Source organism: Cetorhinus maximus, chromosome 15 (assembly GCF_964194155.1).
Source record: "Cetorhinus maximus chromosome 15, sCetMax3.hap1.1, whole genome shotgun sequence".
Taxonomy (NCBI): domain Eukaryota; kingdom Metazoa; phylum Chordata; class Chondrichthyes; order Lamniformes; family Cetorhinidae; genus Cetorhinus; species Cetorhinus maximus.
The window spans coordinates 70759340-70781071 of record NC_135893.1 but is presented as its reverse complement, the minus strand read 5'-3'; the positions used below and the strand labels follow the sequence as shown (position 1 = coordinate 70781071).

Here is a 21732-nt window from a genome sequence, read left to right as displayed (position 1 = left end):
AACTGTTCAACTAATCATCAAATCAGTTTGTAATATTACTTACCAACATACGGCTTAATGAGGTTATAATAAGTATTTGGATCACCAGTTTGGTCCTGGAATGCAACTTTAGCAATCCCAAAAATTATGTCTTTCTTTGCCTGAGAACATGTAGAAATATCAAGTGGCTTTGCTTTCCTGCAACAGAATGGTTGTGATGTTATATTTTGGTTAACAAGCCTTTTTAAGGACTATGATAGTTTGCCTTCACTAAGAAGGTCACAATCTCCTGCACCATTGGTACTGAAGGAGGAGGCCCATCCAACTTGATATACAGAGAACTCACTATGAAAGGTCTGCCTTGGATCAGTGGCAACATTAATTTCTAAGTCAAAAGAATTCAAGTATCACTCTTGGACTTGAGCACATAATATAGATTTCAGTACAGTACTGAGGAAGTACAGCATTTTGAAGAATCCAGAGAAATGGGGAGCTATCAGCTGCAGATTTGATGGTAGGGGCTAAACCATATTTGAGAGGTGGTGAAAGGCGTTATATAAGGGTAAGTTCTTTCTTCGTTGGAGCCATTTATCATAGATGCTGTTTTTTTTTTACCTGTTACAGCACAATGGAAATGGATAATTTGGCCCATTGAAACAGGAATTACCTGTTCACATAAAATGCTCCTCAGAACTGTCAGTATTGTCATAGTTGTTACTGTAGCATCTCATCTGAAACTTCTTGAATTCCTCAGGTTTGATGGTCTCCAGGCTCCATTGCAAGTATTGACCAAAGTCGGCTTTTGTTATTTAGTATGTTTCAAATTCATTATAAGATCTTTCTATGTATATTTTTACTAGGCAGGCTTATCTTTCAAATTAGTGTGTCATGATCAGAAGACAGGAAGAAAAATATATGTATCTATATCATCCTGGCTACTTTATAAACTTATTAATAAAAACAGAAAATGCTGGAAAAAACTCAGCAGGTCCGACAGCATCTGTTGAGTGAGAAACAGAGTTAACGTTTCGAGTCCGTATGACCCTTCTTCAGAGCTAAAGAAAGTAGATATGTGATGAAATTTATACTGTTTAAGGGGGTGGAGCAGGTGAAGCTGAATAGAAGGCCAGCGATAGGTGGGGGCTAAGGAGAGATAAACAAAGATATCATGGACAAAAAGACAAATGGAATGTTAACGCTAGTGGTAAGGGCTAAAGGAGGTGCTGATAGTGGCATAAAGGTAAGGAAGCAGAATGCTTTCACAGATGCTGTCAGACCTGCTGAGTTTTCCAAGCATTTTCTGTTTTTATTTCACTTTTACAGCATTGACAGTATTTTACTTTTATTATAAACTTATTACTTTTTTAAAAATGGACAAATAGCTGGACTGATAAAATGGCCACAGTTGATCACATGATTTTCTCAATCTACATGAAGATTAAAGTCACCCATGATTAATGTACTACCTTTTTTACATGCCCTTATTACCTCCTGATTTATTTTCTGTCCTACAGTATAAGCTACTGTTGGGGGTCTATAGACTACTCCCACCAGTGTCTTCTCCCCCTTGTTATTTCTCTGCCGTAGCCTTCAGGGCTATGGGCCAAGGGCCGGAAAATGGGATTAGCATTGTCAGATCTTTGTTGACCGGCACGGACACGATGAGTCGATTAGCCTCGTCTGCGCTGTAAACATCTATGAGATGAAGTGAATGGACAAAACTTTGACTAAGGCTAACTCATCAAACTCCTAGCGTGTAACACTTCTTGCATCGTATAGACATCCCAGCCAAGCCAACACAAAGGGCTAATAGATGAGGCATCTGTACCAGCCAGTGCTGGACAAAAGCAGAGCTTTAAGGATCCTCATCTCCAATGTTGTGCTAATGGTTCTTCAGTTACCTGCTCAAAACACAATGGGTTTAACAAGGGTGCCTGTTTGCTGAATAGCTCGACCTGAAACCACCCTGTCACGTGACAGAGACTTGAGCTGTTTGAATTGCTTTAATTGTACCCATTTTGGATTCCATCTTCAGTTGCAGTTTAACCTCAGGAGAAAACTGAACTCCAGGCTACCAGCCTGTCTCTGACCTTCATCTCTCTCAGAGTCTGATCTCCAGAAAGAATCCTGTATTTCGCTTACAGAATGAACTAATACCCAGGATACAAAAATGCTTTGCTGCATCTTCAACAGACTCAATCTGCATCTGGGTTCCTAGGACCAAGACCAGGAATTCTGCCAGACAAAGCCACCTAAAAGAATCTTCCTTGGACATTGATTCTGGACTTTGGACTCAAGTGAAACCATAACTCTTGTTTTTATCATGGTCTTTGCCCTGAACCCCCTTTCTTTCCCTTATCTCTCTTTTATTGTATGAATGCAAAAGCAGCGGACATTGCGAAACCCCTTCTCACATTTTGTGTTTGTGTAAAATAAACCAACCCTCTTATTTTACCTTATCTCGAGTTTACTGTTGGATTATTAATAGAGGATTGGATAACTCCAAAACCGAAGGGGTGGGGAAAATACACTACCTCTTATAAAGGGGGAAATCAGAAATCAAAAACACCTTTCTGTTTGCGAACAGATAGTGAGTGGAGAGATCAGGGCTGTTTAAATTAATCCTCCTCCTGTCTGTAACAAGTGAATGGGCCAAATATTTAACCTGGGCGCTAAAATGATGCATCTCAGAGAATGTAACACTCACCTGAATTCAGTGGGAAGAATGGTTTTTAGCTTCTCTTCACTGGCTGTACACAACATTGTGCCACCAATCGTATTTAATACAGCTGCATTTAAAACCCCAAGTCCTTTCAGATAGTGCGACTGTAGTGCATTAATCTAAAACCAGAAAAATATGACAGTTGGAGTTTTGCTCACAGATGGAATTTGGTGTTAGAATTTGAAATTGGACTTTGGCCCAGATTCAAGGTGATTAACAAAAGAACCAGAGTTAACAGGAGGGAAAGAGTGGTTCTCGCGCAATGAGTGGTTAGTATTTGGAATGTACTACCTTATGGAGCAATGAATACAGATTCAATAGCAACCTTCAAAATGGAATTGGACAAATACTTGCAGGAGAAAAAATCTCTAGGGAAAGGGGAAAGAACGAGAGGGCATGGGACCAGCTTCAAAAGAGCCAGCTCCAACTCGATGGGCTGAATATTCTCCTTCTATGCTGTGCTGTTCTAGGATTTGATGATTTTTTTTGTTGAAGAGCATCAATGTCAGCCATGATCTAACTGAATGGTTGAACAGGCTGAAAGGCCTATTTCGATGACACTAAAACTCTTACACCTCTTAACAGAGAATCTGGAACCTTCCTGCGGCTTCTTACCATCTCAGCACTTCCACTGTTCTCCATTGCAGCTGCAAGTACATCTGGATCAGTTATGTTCCACTGGCTGATGTCTTCAATGGTGTACACAGTAACGATCATTCCCAACTTTTCAATCTCTTCTTGAGGCAGCCCGCCAGGGTATATCTGTGTCAGAAAGATTTAAGCATTAACAGATTAAAACCAAGGCACTTTTCAAGATTTATATGGAACTGAAGTATTTCAGGTTCAAGTCTCCTCTGTGCTAAACCAGCTTTCAGATGTGGAGTTTGAGTGCCAGTGGTCAGTGGAAAGCTGGAAACTATATCACCCTGAGGCCCTATTCTTCATTGTGATCCAGTGATTCCTGATGGAAAGGGCGCAGCTGTGGATAGGGTAAAAAAAGACTAGACTTGACTTTAGTACCTCTGAATGGCCTAGAAGGGAAGAGATGGTGGTAGTGATGCCTATGAGGAGACAGCAGGAACAGAAAGAAGCAGTGGAAAGGTGAAGGATACGGAGCCCAGTGAGACCAAGGAGATAGCAGAAGTGTGAGTAATTGCGGGTAGGATCAGAATAGAAGCACTGAGAGGTACACATCTCCCTCAACTCTTGACTTAGTGTCAAATGCAACCTCGGTAACTCTTAACCCTCACACCAAAAAGCAGCGCCCACTGCCTTCCATCTGAAAGGAAAGGATAAGTAGACAGTGAGGGAAGCAAGAAGCTAAAGACAGAGAAGTGAATAAGAGAGATGGAAGCCAAAGCTCAGACAGGGCAGCAGCAATGTGAAGAAGAAAGAACTTGCATTTTTATGGGGTCTTTTAACTTCCAGCTCTCCCAATCATTTTACTGCCTTTGAACATAGGACAATATAAACATAGGCCAGGATTTTCAGCTCGGTGTGCAGGCGCACGCCCAACATACACGAGCATGAGAAAGCGCATGATGATGTTGGGCGAGCGTCCTAACGTCATCGCGCACTCATGCACTATTTCGGTCGGCGGGTGTGCCCACTGACAGTTAAGAGGGCTGTTAAGCCCATTAATTAATTTTTTAAAGTGAGATTTTCCATGCCCATCCAAGTGGCCTTTGCATTTTTTGCGAAACCTCATCGATGGGCAGGATGAGGTTTTGAACAATGATTGAAAAAAAAGGAAAATTTTTAAAATTCATTTTTAACATGCCCCTGTACATGTGACAGAGTCACATGAGCGGGGACATGTATTCCTTATCCTTGAATTCTTTATTTTTAATGTTAGAAATCTCCAGCCCCATGAGACAGCTCTGTGCCTTTAGGGAGCTTTCACTGAGGGCACGTGCTGCACATGCGCAAACTTCAGCGCTCACTCTCCTCCCACCCCCACCCTGGCAGAGCTCAGTGTTGCAGTGCACAATTCATACTGGCTGGCCGTTAGCTGGCCAGCCAGTGTGAAATCGCGCTCAGAGCCCGATCACAGGCGGTGGTCTGTTCCGTGGCTGCTCCCGGGCCTGCCCACTGCACCCGCCCGACGATGTAAAAATTCTGCCCATTGGCCCAGTCCACCATTCCGTTAGATCATGGTTGATCCCTAATTCAACTCCATCTACTCACCTTTGTTCCTTAGCCATTATTACCCTTGCCTAACAAAAGTATCTTTGAACTGTAATTAATGTTGGAAAATGCAGCAGTCTACCTGCACATAACAATGTACCACAGTGATTTTGGTTGTGAGGTAAATATTATAATCTTAAAATTAGAGCTATGTCAGGAAGAGTGAAATCAGAAAGCACTCTTTCAAATGAAGTATTGTCAAAATCAAAAATTCTCTCCCCAAAAAGCTGCAGGTGCTAAGACAATTGGAGCTTTCAAGACTGCGATATATGGATTTTTTGTTAGCTAAGGGCATTAAGGATGATGGAGCAAAGGCAAATGGAGCTGAGGCACCAATCAACCATGGACTAATTGAATGGTGAAGCAAGCCTGAGGGGCTGAATGGTCTACTCATGTTTGTATTGGCCAGGACAGCACGGAAAACTCCCATGCTTTTCTTCAAATAGTGCCACGAGATCTTTTATACCTTTTGGAGTGTTGACAGGGCCTTAGTTGAACACTGCAACTGAAAGATGACACATCCAAAATGCAGCACCCCCTCAGTACTGCATTGGAATGTCAACCTGCAATATGTGTTCTGGTCTTTGGAGTGGGGCTTGAACCTACAACCTTTTGTTACAGGAATGAGAGTGCTACCAAAGACTGACGCCAAAGACAATGGAGATAGCTAACTGAGGGACATATTCTCCAACTTTACCATGTAGAATGCCACAGTTGATGGAGTAATATGTATGATTCGTGAACTTGGTGTCAGTTGTTTAGGGTACTGGAGATATGTCCACCTCAAAGTTGCCGAAAAAAAATTATTTTTCAAATCATGCAGTCCAAGGGTGGGAATGTTGGAGAAGATTTACAATGTTTTGTCAAATTGCCATTTTTAAACATGCTTTCTTCTCACTACCAGTTTGAAGTCCTGGGCTTTAGGTTATGGTTACCTTTGGACAGCAAGATGATATTAGCAGCATGCCTAGCTATGTGACTATATTAGCACTGTTTTGTTGGTAGGATTTAGTTGTTACAACAACACCCAAGTTGACAGTGTGATGGAGTATTACCAATTAATGATCTTCCTAGGAGTGAGGGTAGATTAGGTGTATAACATAAGGGGAAGAATACTTCATGAATAAAGGTTTGAGGACAGTGATAGAATGTCATCATATACAGCAGAGAAGGAGGCCATTCAGCCCATCGTGCTTGTGCCTCTCCTTTGAAAGAGCAATTGAATTACCCTCATTCCTAAGCCCTGCAAATTTCACCTTATCAAGTATTATCTGATTCCCTTTTGTAAGTTACTATTGAATCTCTTTCCATCACCCTTTCAGGCAGTGCATTCCAGATCAGAACAACTTGCTGCTTTTGAGGTTTAGGTCTGGTATTTGACCAGGACTTAGGCTAGTAGTACTTGAATTGACCCAACATGGGGTCAGGGAGAAATACTAAGCCCAGATCCATTTGCTAAGTGAATGCAATGCAAAAACTGTGATGGAACAATGGATAATTGCTGGCACTAAATAATAACTGGATAAGATGATCATCTAAAACAAAAAAAAAATACCTGGAAAAACTCAGCAGGTCTGGCAGCATCTGCGGAGAGGAACACAGTTAACGTTTCGAGTCCGAATGACCCTTCAACAGAAGAGTCATACGGACTCGAAACGTTAACTGTGTTCCTCTCCGCAGATGCTGCCAGACCTGCTGAGTTTTTCCAGGTATTTTTGTTTTTGTTTTGGATTTCCAGCATCCGCAGTTTTTTGCTTTTATCAAGATGATCATCTATCCTGGATTACAACAACAACCTCAATTTAAATTTATGTAGCGCATTTAATGTAATAAAATGTCCCTAGGCACTTAGTGAGAGCATTATAAAGCAAAATTAGACACATAAGGCAATATTATGGAAGATAGGTTGAAGCTTAGTCAAAGGGGTAGGTTTTAAGGAGTGTCTTAAAGGAGGAAAGAGAAGCGGCAAAGCAGAGAGATTTAGGGAGTGAATTTCAGAACTTCAAGTTTTTGGAGGGCAGAATGTGGGAGACCATCCAGACATTCATTGGAGTAATAAAGTCTAGAGGTAACAAAGACGCAGTGAGGGTTTGAACAGCAGATGAGCTGAGGTAGGGGCAAAGTCAGGTGATGTTACGGAGATGGAAATAGGTAGTCTTAGTGAGGGTGTGGATGTGTGGCCGGAGGATTATCTTGGGGCCATATGTGGCACCAAGGTTATGAACAGTCTGGCCTAGTCTCAGACTGCTGCTAGGGAGAGGGATGAAGTTGCTAGCTAGGGAACGAAGTTTGAAAGTGGAAATTCCAACGGCCCTACTCCACTGGTGGAAATGTGATAGTGGAAGGCCTAAATCTTGGGATTTCTAATGGATACACAACTCCATCCCAATTGGGGCATCATCATTAACATGTTCATGATGGGCACGTTGTGGGCACACATTGGCAAAAGGCCGTGATGACAGAGCTGCAGCATGCTGGAGATCCAGGGAATTGCATTTTCGGAATGAAAACTGCACAACTGTTTGCTGTCCCAAAAGAGCTATTGGTCCCTCTCTGCAAGGAAACAGTCGTCTCAGGGATCAATGACCCTTTGGCATTTTGGGGTATTTGGAAGACCCGTAACAGAGTTAATGCCTAAGATGAATTTGACTGGGACTATTAGGCAGGGTTTCTGGGCATTACTCAGAACTTCTCACTCTGTCATGAGGGTGGGTGGAAGATCCGCATTCTCCCCTCCCCCACTCATGTAGCTTCCTGACCTCCTGTCAAATGGGTTGGAATCCTCCTGGCATTGTGCTCAGCCATATCTTCCCACGCTCCCTTCAGCAGTGATGCCAGAGAATTGCCTAGGGCCTAAAACATTTAGAACTTAATAGAAGCTCTATGAATAAAAATAACCAGCAATGTCTGTTTCTGTCTGTGGTGCCATTAACTTTATACTAACTTCACATTGTAAAAGGTACAACCAAAAATAGGTGTTAGAAATATAGCAATAATTTAGAAGCAAGATTGACTTGGTGGGAGTGAATTATGTGCAAGGGCACATCTTGAAAACACAAGAGAATATAATTATTCCACTCCAGAACTTCAGAACCTTTTCTTTTGTAAAATGAGGAGTCTCCACCTCTGAGTCTTACCTCTCCCAGTTTTCTTTTAAGAACAAATAGCTGATCTGTGTTAAAGGCTAAATTCCCCAGTTCAGTGAGATTCGCAGCCAGCACACTATTGTTCAAACAGGCATCCAAATTGGTGGCAGGATAGGTTGATGGCAGCAAAAAATCAGTGGTCCTGTCTGGCGTTATGAAGGCCAGTGTACAAGCTGTAGATGCAAAGGGAATGAAATACATGAGGAATATGACTACATCCTAATTTTCCAATGAACAAAGTAGTTTATTATTCAGTTCCTGAGGTAATACAGAGCCGATATTTGTCTCCTTGGCACCTCACCAACGAACCTTATATGAATAGGGTGGGCACAAATGGCATGCATTTAGACAGAGGCATGCTGGGGTCCATGTCTTCAGTTGCTAACTGCTAACTGGATCCATGCTGGTTGATGAAGTTAAAACTAAGACACAGCAACTTTCTTTGCTGGGGAGAGTTTATTGATTTAGTTCACAGTCAACACTACTCTAACACACCAGTGTCCCAGCCATCCCCATTTATAGGTGTACAAATACATACCACCTGTTCAACAATGTGATTTTCATTAAACAGTAACAATGTGATTGCCATTAAACATTAACTATGTGATTAATAAGACATTGGCTAAGTCTCTAAGCTCTGGAATTCCCTTCCTAAGCCTTTCGGCTTCTCTACTGCTATTCCTTTAAAATAGTCCCACCTTTTTGACCAAGCTTTTGGTCACCTGTCCTAATATCTCCCCATGTGACTTGGTGTTGAATTTTGTTTGATGACACTCCTGTGAAGCACCTTGGGATGCTTTGCTGTGTTACATAAATGCAACTTGCTGTTAAACAGCAGCAGCATTAAGTGGGCGATGATGCAAGGAACCCCAATAACAGGAATTGTTGTTGAAATTGGAACTTTTGTGGCATTCTGGAGCTAGCAAGATAGTACAGCTGTCCCTGCATTTTACATACAATATTCTGTTGTCTGTCAGAAGCTTTGATTTGCTCCTTCTCTATTCTTCTCATAGATTTGAGCAGATTTTGCCTTCTCCTTTGAATGTGCTCTTGCAGCTGCGGCACTCCAAACAGGGTGTCTCCCACAGTGAGCCTGGCCAAGGGTCAAAAGGGCAACACCATGGTCATAAGCAGTGGGTGCAGAAACATACTTGTTTCAATGAAGCACTGCAGATAGTCTACTGATGTGCTATCTGTGCATTTTCAATGTGGAGGAAAACAAGTATGGGCGTGAGGGATGAAAGAAGAGTTCTTATTCAGCTGCAAAGCTTCTCTTTTTATACAGGGTGAGATTGTACAGTCATGGAAGTGGTGCAAGAGAGGGCTGTGATTATTACTGATTATCTGCTTCCAAGTAAGCTACATTGCAAAAGGGTGGGCATTGTGGCACTGTACAGAATATGGTCTTCATCATGAAGTGTAAGGGCATTCAGCAACAGGACTGTTATTCAGCAACTGAAGCATGTAAGCTGCTAAAGATAAATATCTTTCTTGACAACACTAACAACCTGGTTCTTCCAAGGCAGATAACATCTAAATGGAAGCTCAGGAAGCAGTAGCACCAAGACCTTGAGCAGTTACGAGGGTGGGGGAGGTTGTGAGTTGGGTGGGGTGTGATAGTTGCCCTGATCCACACCCTGTATTATGAAAGGAAAACTGGGTGCAGGGCTTCTCGGGTGCCATTTGCATGTTAATTTTATTGCAGCAGCCTCTTCGGACACAATTGGGTACAGACACCTGAAATACCATAGAGGAAGAGGTACTGTTCAGATGCTAACTTTTCCATTGCATTGCACCCTTAATTCAAGCATTATTCAGGAGCTCCTTCATCTCCTAGACAGAATGCAAGGAAAGGTTTGTCACCTGAGAGTGAGGAGCACAGAGTGATCGCAGAATTGAATGCTTTGTTACAAGGTTGCTAAAGTCAGGAATTTGGCTTGAGTCTGAATTCAGTGCGGATATGTCCTGTATACAGAAGGCAGGACAAATCTAATACAGTCAACCTCCACCCCATCAGCCTCCTCTCGATCATCAGGAAAGGCCTCACTAACTGTGCTATCAAACAACACTTGCTCAGCGGTAACCTGTTCACTGACGTTCGGTTTGGGTTCTGCCAAAGCCACTTGGCTCCTAGTTTGCTTTCTCTCTTTTTAGTGAACAAACATGATCCTGGGAGATGACTGGATCCAATTACTTTGAGAAGTTTGTGTTTCTGAACTATATCAAATTTAAATGGAAACACCACCACCTGAAAGTTCCCCTCCAAGCTGCACACCATCCTGACTTGGAAATATATCGCTGTTCCTTCACTGTCGCTGGGTCAAAATCCTGGAAGTACCTTCCTAACAGCACTGTGGGTGTACCTACACCACATGGACTGCAACGGTTCAAGAAGGCAGCTCACCACCACCTTCTCAAGGGCAAATAGGGATGGGCAACAAATGCTGGCCCAGCCAGCGAAGCCCACATCCCCTGAATGAATAATAAAAAATGATCTTAAACATTCTGAGGGGAGGTTTTCAGGGGCAGAATTTTAACAAACAGCCCACAGCTGGTGGGCTTGGAGGCTGAGGAGAGTGTGGTAAAATTCCCCGGGTGCCCTCCTGCTCACCCCCGACTTGTCTGCAATTTTATGGGGTGTGGGTGGGAGCCAGGCAAGGCCTAAGGCAGCCCATCCATCCTCAGTTTTTAGGCTGGTGGGAGGGGATTAGGGGCAGGGGAATACCAGCAGGTCTCCCAGCTTGGATCTCAGGAGGGAAGATTGGGTAGTGAGTGGGGGTGGGGGGTGGGGGGCACCTCCCTTTAGCCCAGGGTGTTTGCAGCCAGCACTGGCTTCTCCTAGGGGTCACAGGGGTCAGGGCAAAATCCCCAAGGAAAGGACTGCCACCCACACCATTGTCGTTTCCTCTGCGAGAATGTCACTGGTGGGAGGTGGAACACATCCAGGCCCAAGTCCTGAGAACCAGCAAATTCCTCGATTATTACAGACCCGAAGTCAGGAAGTGGTTTGTCTGCAGCTTGGCCACAGCTGCCAGCTGCTTCTTGCCCCTGAACCTCTGCCACCGATGGCAGAGTTCAGCCGTGGCAGGTCTTTAACCGTCCTCTTCCTCCGAACCCTGTAACCACCCAGTCACCAAGAGCTGGGAGTAGTTGAGAGGCACAGCTCCTTTCCACATTGAGAGCAATCCAAGGTCTGCCCCCTGTGAGTGCTCCCTCCCCCACTCCGGCCTCTCCTTCAAGGGCCCCCCCAACCCACAACCCCCCACGCCCCCCGCCTGCCCCCAGGCTTTACCTCCCCTCCCCACCATGAGAACCCATGCGCTTACCTGGTTCTGGACTCTGGGACTTAGAATCTGGGGACTGCTTGCAGTCCCAGTCCTGGCCACTGCTGCCACTGGTCACTGCCTGGGACTACAAAGCTGGCAGCTCCCTGAAGTGGGAGTTCTGATGGGTGAGGTGCAGGAGTCCCATTTGCAGCCAATTAATCCATGGAGAGTTAAATGGCTGTGGGGCTGCTGTGTTGAGCGGGAATGTGTTCTCCGCCGACTCTTCAGGTGGCAGATGGGAAATCCCGCCATTCGAAAAATCCTACCCCAGGTCATAACTCATTAATATTTAATTATGGGAAGAACCTCAATTAGTTGGTTGAGGGACTGCTTTACACGACAGGTTATTTTCCTTTTATTATTCAGTGCTTGGAGTCTCACACTGTTGAGGGTGTCATCATTAAGTGTGCTGCATTTTATAGACTGCTGCGCAGCCGGGCAGGTGCACAGCTTAGAGGGAACATAACTAACCAGTGCCACACACTCCACAGCTGTAGCAGGAACAACACTAGCAGCAACACTAGCTGTCTTCCCCTCAGCCACATGTCAGAGAGGCTGGTCACTGAGATACAGCTGAAAGGAGGGATGACCCCCTACCAAGGGTCTACAGGCAGAAGACCGGCTATCCTGATACGTGTGAGCCCTCAGTGCCTCAGGTTTTCGTGACAGGCTTCTGCTGATATCGTCATCCTCATGGTGCAAGATTGCCTTCCCAGTGGAGCAGGTGGGCAGGCACTGGCAGGTTTCTGTCACTGGAGGCCTCCAGATAAAAGTGAGACCCAGGGCCCAGACTTCTCAGGCCTCTTCACTATTCCTGCGGGGTCCTGCAGCATAAAAATTCAAGTTCCCTTGAGCTTCTCTGTAACATGCCGCGGTTGCTTTAAGCAAAAATCCTTCCTCTGACAAAATAGCCGTGCCACCCCAACTGCCCTCCCTAATTAGTCGAAAAGCCTGGAGGTGGATTTTCATTGGTTTGCTCTGCTAAAGAGCAGCTGGAAGGGCTGTTGCTAAGAGCAATTGGGTTCACGACCCAAAAATGGTCCCGACTTCCGATAAAGAAAATAAGTCGGGAAAGTTCAGCCCACTATGTCCTCGGACCAACAAGAGGATAGATCATATTAGAGTTCGTAATGAGCTAGATTTAGTTAACAGCCTAACAGCGCATGAACATTTACATAATAGTAATCACAACATGGGGTTGAGTTCCAAGGTAACGTTCAAAACAGAGAAACATGAAACAGCTATGAAGATTCTAGAATTGGCTAAGGATGACTTCAGTGGGCTGAGGCGGAGACGGTACACAGAAACTGGGCAAACCTGGAGGTGTGCAAAAAATGAATTTAATGTGATACAGAACCAGGGCAAGAGTTCTGCTTGTCAAAAAAAACAACCATAGACAACTAAACAGGTAAGAGACTAAAGAAAAGCCACACAAAGATGAAGAAAAGCACCGACCGATCCAGCTGGCAAATGAGAAAGGCACAACAAGCAGCAAGGAGTGGCAAAGCAGAGAGTACAAAAGAACAGGCATGAAAAGAAACCTGTAAAACCTCTACAATTATATTAGGAAAAAGGGGGTGGTCAGAAACAATGTGGGGCCCTTGAAAACTGATACACTGATATCAATGAAAGTATGGAACTGGCAGTCTTGCTGAATAATTACTTTCCGGAATTACAGCACACTACTTATTACAGTAAAGGAAAGGATCAGCATGTCAGACATCCCAGGAAACCCGAATGAATTGAGGCAGGCAATCAACAAAATTTACGTGAGCAAGATACCAGTAATGGAGCAATTAATGGCGCTGAAGAGTGAGAAACTCCCAGGACCAGATGGTTTCCATCCCAGGGTTTTAAAAGAATTGGGGAGAATACTGCAGATGCCCGAACTATAATCTTCCAAAGTTCTCTCAATTTGGAAAATCATTCCTTTATTTTGGAAAATTGTGCACGTCACTCTGCTATTTAAGGGAGGTGATGGGGGGAAACCAGGGAATTATAGATCATATAGTTAACCTAACACCTATTGTTGGGAAATGCTAGTGTCAGTAATAAAGGATAGGGTGTCTGAACACCTTGAACATTTTCAGCTGATCAGAGAGAGTTTTAATTATTAGGTGCCAAACCCTTTTCTTCCTCCCTCTAGTCTTTGTGCTGAAAGCAAGACTCACCACACCCTTTTTTCTAACTCATCTCTAACTCATCCTTTTCCAGGACCTTACACTTCGGAACTCCCTAAACATCCCAAAGTCTACAGTCTTTTAAAATCAGGCTTGCTGTCGAAAGCTCATTACTCCTTCACTTCGTTAGCTCCTCTCCAATTCTTAGTAACCTCGTTGGCACCATGCACATTGATCTTGATCCTTTTTATCTAGAGTTTTCAATAAAAAGGAAACTCCGGGGGAAGTTAGCAAGTTCCAATTTTTACTTGGGGGTGGGGGTGGGTAGGAGGAGGGACCCTTATTTGCACTGCCAACCAGTTCAACACAAAGAAATACCTGGCTCATTCGTTGGTTACATACCAGTAGCATGTCTTACTCTTGCTTTTACCAGCATCTGGGGGCATGTTTCTGATCTTTCATTCAAAGATATATCAAGGACTTTTTCAGCAAACACCTGTAGAGAATGTGGTTACAAATTTTAAAGTCGTTTCATCATGTACAGCATGAATAATCAATTTTATAGTCTGCTTAAGTCAGTTATAAAGAGCTGGGGTGTGCTCATAGTTATTTTATCTTCCTTTTTTTCATTGGGTAGGATTTTTTGGATGGCAAGGATTCCCACCCGAAGAGAGAGCGGGGAATGCGACTCGCCAATACCAGCTATTCCGCAACCATTTAACGCTCCAAGGAGTGATAATTGGCTGGAGACCGAACTTCCGCCCCTTAGAGTCCTGCCCCAGAGGGTTGCCAGCCAATCTGATTGGCCGGCAGATCTGTAGTCACAACAGTGCCAGTAGCAGCATCGGGTCTACAAGCAATCCCCCAGATCAAAGACCTGGAGTCCAGGACCAGGTAAGTGTGGGTAGTCTCATGGTGGGGTGGGAAGATGAGGCTTAAGTATGCAGGGAGAGGGGGATGGGGGTCTTAATGGAGAGGTCGGGGGTCGAGGGAAGGGAGCGCTAGTGAGGACCGACTTTGGAGGGGTGGGAAGGCGCCCGATGTAGAAAGGAGGCTGTTGAAGGTGGTGCCCCCATTCCCGCCTGAGGCCTAAGCAGGGTCATTTTCTGGGCTCCCCCCCACCTACTGCTGAACTCCTCTCACCAGCCTCAAAATGAAGCCTGAGGGGGAAATGGCCCTTAAGTAATCATCAATTGCCCACTTAAGGGCCTCAACTGTCCTATGGCTGGACAGGCTGGCCCAGGCTTTGCCTGTCACACCGTAAAATTGCGGACAGGTTGGGGCGGCAGGAAGGCGGTGGGAAGGCCATCTGTGGAATTTTACAGGTCCTCCCCCCATCAACCACCTCACCCCGGCCAGCAAACCAGCCAGCGGGGAGCATAAAATTCTGCCCATTAACTTTGGGATATGGGCATTGCTGGTGAGCGCAGCATTTATAATCCATTACTTGAGAAAGTGGTGGTGAGCCGACTTCTTGAACCGCTGCAACCATTGTGGTAAGGGTGCTTCCACAGGGCTATTAGGTAGGGAGCTCCAGGATTTTGACCCAGTGATTAAAGAGTGGTGGTGATAGACTTGCAGCAGAACTTAGAGGTGATGGTGTTCCCATGTGCCTGCTCCCCTTGTCCTTCTAGGTGGTGGAGATTGCTGGTTTGGAAGATGCTGTCAAAGAAGCCCTAGTAAGTTGCTGCAGGACATGCTGTATGTAGATAGTACAAACTGCAGCCACTGTGTAGCAGTGGTGAAAGAGTGGATCAAAAACAGAAAATGCTGGAAAAGCTCAGCTGGTCTGACAGCGCCTGTGGAGAGAGAAATAGAGTTGACGTTTCAAATCCATATGACCCTTCTTCAGAGCTACAGAGAAGTAGAAATATGATGAAATTTATACTGTTTAAGTATAACCCCATCAGCATTCCGCAGGGACTGTTCCCTCCGGGACACCCTGGTCCACTCCTCCATCACCCCCAACACCTCATCCCCTTCCCATGGCACCTTCCCATGCAATAGCAGAAGGTGCAACACCTGTCCCTTTACTTCCCCCCTCCTCACCAGCCAAGGGCCCAAACACTCCTTTCAGGTGAAGCAGCGCTTCACTTGCACCTCCTTCAATTTAGTCTACTGCATTCGCTGCTCCCAATGCAGGTCTCCTCTACATTGGAGAGACCAAATGTAGACTGGATGACTGCTTTGCGGAACACCTTCGGTCTGTCCGCAAGCATGACCCAGACCTTTATTTGCTAGCCATTTCAACACACCATCCTGCTCTCATGCCCACATGTCCGTCCTTGGCCTGCTGCAATATTCCAGTGAAGCCCAACGCAAACTGGAGGAACAGCACCTCATCTTCCGACTAGACATTTACAGCCTTCCAGACTTAACATTGAGTTCAACAACTTCAGAGCATGAACTTTCTCCTCTATCTCCACCCTTTTTTTTATCCCTTTTTGCAAAATTCATTTTTATTTTTTATCCACTTATTTTTATTTTTATTTATTTTTATTTTTACTCATTTATTCATTGTTTTATCCCCCCATTCTTATCCCATTTTCGATCCCTTTTTTCCCACACCACCACCCCCTCCCCCCAACCCTACCCCCAAGGGTCATCTGTTACTTGTTCATGTTGTTCTTTTCAGAGTGCTTACCCTTGTTCTGCTATTATCATATTTTGCTTTCTTACCTTTGCCACTATCAGCCCTTTTTTAGTCCTTACCATTACCATTAACACTCTCTTTGTCCTTTAGTTCATGACATGTTTGTCAATCTCTCCTTTGCCCCCACCTATCACTGGCCTTCTATCCAGCTTCACCTGCCCCACCCCCCTTAAACAGTATAAATTTCATCACATTTCTATTTCTCTGTAGCTCTGAAGAACGGTCATATGGACTTGAAACGTTAACTCTGTTTCTCTCTCCACATGTGCTGTCAGGCCAGCTGAGTTTTTCCAGCATTTCGGTTTTTGTTTCAGATTTCCAGCATCTGCAGTATTTTGCTTTTATCGATGTGAATGAGTGGATGTTTAAGGTAGTAAGATGAGCTGCCTTGTCCAGGATAGAGATGTGCTTGTCAAATGTTGATGCAATAATAATCATATAAATTATACATCACCCATTAACATGGGATGTAAAAAGTCCTTCTGATTGAATTTGACCAGTTCTGCAATTTTCATAAGTGCTGTGCGGTAGATTTTCATCTCTAGTGCCCAGATGCAAAGCAACAGCTGGCTGGAGAAGAAAATCAGGTGTTGCGGATCACACTCCTGTAAGGAGCTTTCATGTTTTTTCTCTTTGAGGAAGAGAAATCAGGATTGGCTTCATTACTGCAATTCTCCCCATCCGATTCTCTTCCTTTTGCTGTGGCCTAGTGTTGCTCTACACTCAAGCACTATAAACAATGTTCATTTGCCATTTGGCAAGATTTCCTATGAAATATTGCCCTATCATTTTAAAGGGACCAGTGATGCAATTGTTGTAAATTCTCCAATTTATCATTGAATTAGGCTTGCAATATTTGAAGTGCGGCTTACATCAAATCTTTCTTACCGGTAGAGTGTTGCAAATGGCCACAAAGAAGCCTAGAGTAAAACATCAACACAGTGCATTAAAACAAATCTCTCCAATCTGCAACCCATTAATGAAAAGAAACATATTGGTGCTCATGATTTTGAGAACTCTGAGAGACTCTGGTACCAGCCAATATTCATGTTGTGTCAGTGCCCCTTGAAATCAATAGGAACATAGGACATAGGAGCAGGAGTAGGTCATTCAGCCCCTTGAGCCTATTCCACCATTCAACAAGATCATGACTGATCTGATTGTGATCTCAATTTCACTTTCCCGTCTGTCCCCCATAACCCTTGACTCCCTTGCCCATCAAAAATCTGACTAACTCTGCCTAGAATAAATGCAATGTCCCAGCCTCCACTGCTTTCTGGGGAAGAGAATTCCACAGAACAATGACCCTCTGGGAGTGAAAAAATTCTCCTTATCTCAGTTTTATACTGCAGTGGAATATTTGTTCAATGAAAGGTATTGAACTGCTCCTGTCAGTGCTGGCTGGACCATTCCATCCCTTTTCACTGAAGGATGAGGTTTTTAACCACCCCTGAGTTGCAGAGCTTGGATAATGGTTTATTTCTGTGTGACATTATCCAAAAATCTGTCTGACATTAAACTTGCCTTTTGATACAGATTCAGACCTTACGAGAAAACATTTCAAGTCAAGTAACTTTTTAAATTGTTTATAATATTATTCTGGCTAAGTCAGATACATGCATGATAATCTGTCAAACTTCAATTGATCTGTTGATAGATTTCTTTAACAGGAATTTTCTACATTCAATTTATAACGACCTTTCTCTTTAGAGGTTTACCTACATATCTAAGTCTCACAGGGTGTGTAGCGTAGGTATGAGAGGGAAAAATGGTAATCACAAACAAAATTGAAATCCATGCTCCCACTAATTTTAATTTCTCATATTGATGGTACTGATTTGAGGATTTATCCACCAATAAAAAAGCAGTCCCATAAAACCACCCCTTTTCAAACCTCCTAGCCCACAAAATTGAAGCAGGATAAACAAACAATTAAAATGTATATAGTCTCAAATAGGACTGAGGTTCAAAAGCTGGATTGCCAAGGTGGGACCTCAGGGCTGCATGTTTGACACCCCAAACTTAGTGATACTAGAGTTAGGTTTCAATAGCATGCAGCAATATATATCCCTGGCAGGAGTGACATACCAAAGGCAAGAGTAACCATCATGAGCTGTGGGGAAATGGTCCAATTGGGCAATACTGTCTTCTGCATCATCATTATTGTTCGTATACTGTCCAAATACTTTTCTGCAAAAAAGAAAGCGACAGTTCTTATTGTTATTGAAAGGGGAGAGTTAATCAGACAGGAAGGCAAATGGAATTTTGGCATTTATTGCTAAAGGTATAGAGTATAAAAATAGGGAAGTGTTGTTGCAACTGTACAAGGCATTGATGAGACTACACCTGGAGTACTGTGCACAGTTTTGGTCCCCTCACTTGAGGAAGGATGTAGTTGCACTGAAGGCGGTTCAGAGGAGGGTCACTGGATTTATTCCAGAGATGCGGGGCTTGTCTTATGAGGAGAGATTGAGCAGTTTAGGTCTATACTCGTTAGAGTTTAGAAGGATGAGAGGAAATCTAATTGACGTATAAAAGATGCTAAAGGGGATAGACAAAGTAGACGTGGAGCGGATGTTTTCCCTTCTGGGGCATTCTAGAACGAGAGGCTATAGTTTTAGGCTAAGGAGTGGTAGATTTAAATCAGAGATGAGGAGGAATTACTTTTCTCAAAGGGCCATGAATCTGTGGAATTCAATTCCTCAGAGTGCAGTGGATGCTGGGACGCTGAATAAATTTAAGGGGGAGGTAGACACATTTTTAATTAGTAACAGGTAGAAAGGTTGTGGGGAGAGGGCGGGAAATTGGAGTTGAGGCCGAAATGAGATCAGCCATGATCGTAATGAATGGCGGGGCAGACTCAAGGGGCTGAATTGCCTTCTCCTGCTCCTAGTTCTTGGGTACTGATGTCTGATGACGTTACACTGCTACTGATTTCTGTTCAGGAATATAAGAACCAGAGGAAGTCATTCAGTCTCTCAAGTTTGCCTGTTCTGCCATTTAAAAAAATTTATTCATTCATTCATGGGATGTGGGCATCACTGGCTAGGCCAGCATTTATTGCTCATCCCTAATTGCTCTTGAGAATGTGGTGGTGAGCTGCCTTCTTGAACTGCTGCAGTCCATGTGGTGTAGATGCACCTATAGTACTGTTAGGAAGGGAGTTCCAGGATTTTAACCCAGCCATAGTGAAGGAACAATGATATATTTCCTAGTCTGGATGTTATGTGGCTTGGAGGGGAGCTTGCCGGTAGCGGTGTTCCCATGAGCAGGATTTTACCCCCGTTGGGGGGGAGGGGGTGGTGTTGAAGTGCGAGTGCGCGGAGGTGCACCTCCGATCGGCACCCCCAATTGGGGGCATGCCGCCATTTTATGTGGGCGGGCCAATTAAGGCCCACCCAGCGGGACATCCGCCAGGAAGCACTATGCGCCCCCTGTGCGAGAGGGGGGAATCCCTAAACCCAAGAGTGCGCTCTTTCGCACATGCGCACGAAAGAGCGCACTCATCTCCCTGAGGCTAAGTGCTGCCTCAGGGAGATCAGCTCTAATGTACAAATTATTAAAAATAGAGAAATAAAATTCCCTGACATGTCCCCTCATGTGACACTATCAATTGAGTTGGGACATGTCCATAACTTTTTAAAAAACTTTAATTAAATTTTTAAAAACCTACATGAAACCTCATTCCGCCCATGGATGAGGTTTCATGCTTTTTCTAATGCCCGTCAGGGCAACCTTAAGGTTGGACGGGCAGGTCCATTAATTACTTAAATGACTCTGTCAATGGCCTCAATTGGCCATTGACAGGTCGGAGGGCGCACAGCTGATTTTGCTGAGCCCCCATTTACCTGAAAATTTAAATAGGGCGCGGTGATGTCGGGAGTTCCGCCCAGCATCACCGCACGTCATTTTACGCGTCGGCAAGCAGGCCCCGCCCCCTGCTTGCTGACGGGAAAATCCTGCCCCATGTATTTACTGCCTTGTCCTTCAGGGTGGTAAAGGGTGCAGGTTTGGAAGGTGCTGTCGAAGGAGCCTTGATGAGTTGCTGCAGTGCATTTTGTAGATGGTACACACTGTTGCTACTGTGCATCAGTGGTGGAAGGAGTGGATTTTGAGGGTGATGAATAGAGTGCTAATCAAGTGGGCTGCTTTGTCCTGGATGGTGTCGAGCTTCTTGAGTGTTGTGGGAGCTCCACTCATCCAGGCAAGTGGAGAGTATTCTATCAGACTCCTGACTTGTGCCTTGGAGATGGTGGACAGGCTTTGGGGAGTCAGGAGATGAGTTACTCTCTGCAGAATTCCCAGCCTCTCCCATTCAATTAGATCATGGCTGATCTGTGCCTTAACTGCACCTAACGCTCAATAGCTTTATTTACAAGATTTTAAATTTTGAAGATTTCAATTGGTCCCCAGCCACAACATCTTTTGTTGTGGGTGTTGGGGGGAACAGTTCCAGATTTCCCCTCGTCTTTGAGTGAAGAAGCACTCCCTGACATCACTCCTCAACAACCAAGCTTTAATTTTACAGTTATGTCAACTTGTCTGGGCTCCCCCACCAGAGGAAATAGTTTCTCTATCTACCTTCTCAATTTCTTTAATCATTTTAAGCACCTCAGTTCTAGAGATAATCTATGGATAATCTATATGCAAGGAAATACATGCTTTGCCTGTGCAATCTACACTCATAATTTATTCCTTTAAAATCTGTAGGAGGGTTGATCAATAAGTTCACGGATGACATGAAAATTGGTGGGGTGGTCAATAGTGAGGAGGATAGCCTTAGATTATAGGAGGATATAGACAAGCTGGTAAAATGGGCTGATCAGTGGCAAATGGAATTTAATCTGGGTAACTGTGAAGTGATGCACTTGGGCAGGACAAACAAAGCACAGGAATACATGATAAATGGTAGGACCCTGGGAAGTACCAAGGATCAGAGGGACCTTGGTGTATATGTCCACTGGTCCCTTAAGGTAGCGGGACAGGTAGATAAGGTGGTTAAGGATGCATATGGGATATTTGCCTTTATTAGCTGAGGCATAGAATATAAGAGCAGGGAGGTTATGCTGGAACTGTATAAAACGCTGGTTAGGCCACAGCCAGAGTATTGCATATACTTCTGGAATCTGCATTATAGGAAGGATGTGATTGCACTAGAGAGAGTGTAGAGGAGAATTACCAGGATGTTGCCTGGGCTGGAGAGTTTTAGTTATGAGGAAAGATTGGATAGACTGGGGTTATTTTCCCTGGAGCAGAGGAGATTGAGGGGGGACATGATTGAGGTGTATAAATTTTGAGGGGCATAGATAGGGTAGACAGGAAGGAACTTTTCCTCTTGGTGGAGGGATCAATAACCAGGGGGCATAGATTTAAGATAAGGGGCAGGAGGTTTAGAGGAGATGTGAGGGGGAGTTTTTTCACCCAGAGGGTGGTGGGAATCTGGAACTCACTGCCTGAAAGGGTGGTAGAGGCAGATACCCTCATAACATTTAAGATGTATTTGGATGTGCACATACGATGCCATGGCATACAAGACTGTGGGCCTAGTGCTGGAAAATAGGATTAGAATTGTTTGACCTGCACAGACTTGATGGGCTGA

General features: G+C 44.3%; 1 protein-coding gene across 1 annotated transcript in view; it reads right to left on the bottom strand.

Annotated features, from left to right (window-relative positions):
- Positions 1 to 35: 35 nt before the first annotated feature.
- Positions 36 to 21732, bottom strand: part of LOC144690292 (mesothelin-like protein) — a 46639-nt gene continuing 24942 nt past the window's right edge. Inside the window, exons 2-8 of the mRNA XM_078557648.1 lie at positions 18222 to 18323; positions 17022 to 17053; positions 13883 to 13976; positions 8026 to 8207; positions 3317 to 3463; positions 2687 to 2820; positions 36 to 177 (exon numbers count right to left, since the gene is read on the bottom strand). Of these exons, the coding sequence (XP_078413774.1) occupies positions 36 to 177; positions 2687 to 2820; positions 3317 to 3463; positions 8026 to 8207; positions 13883 to 13976; positions 17022 to 17053; positions 18222 to 18323 (833 nt within the window). The remainder of the gene's footprint in view (positions 178 to 2686; positions 2821 to 3316; positions 3464 to 8025; positions 8208 to 13882; positions 13977 to 17021; positions 17054 to 18221; positions 18324 to 21732) is intronic.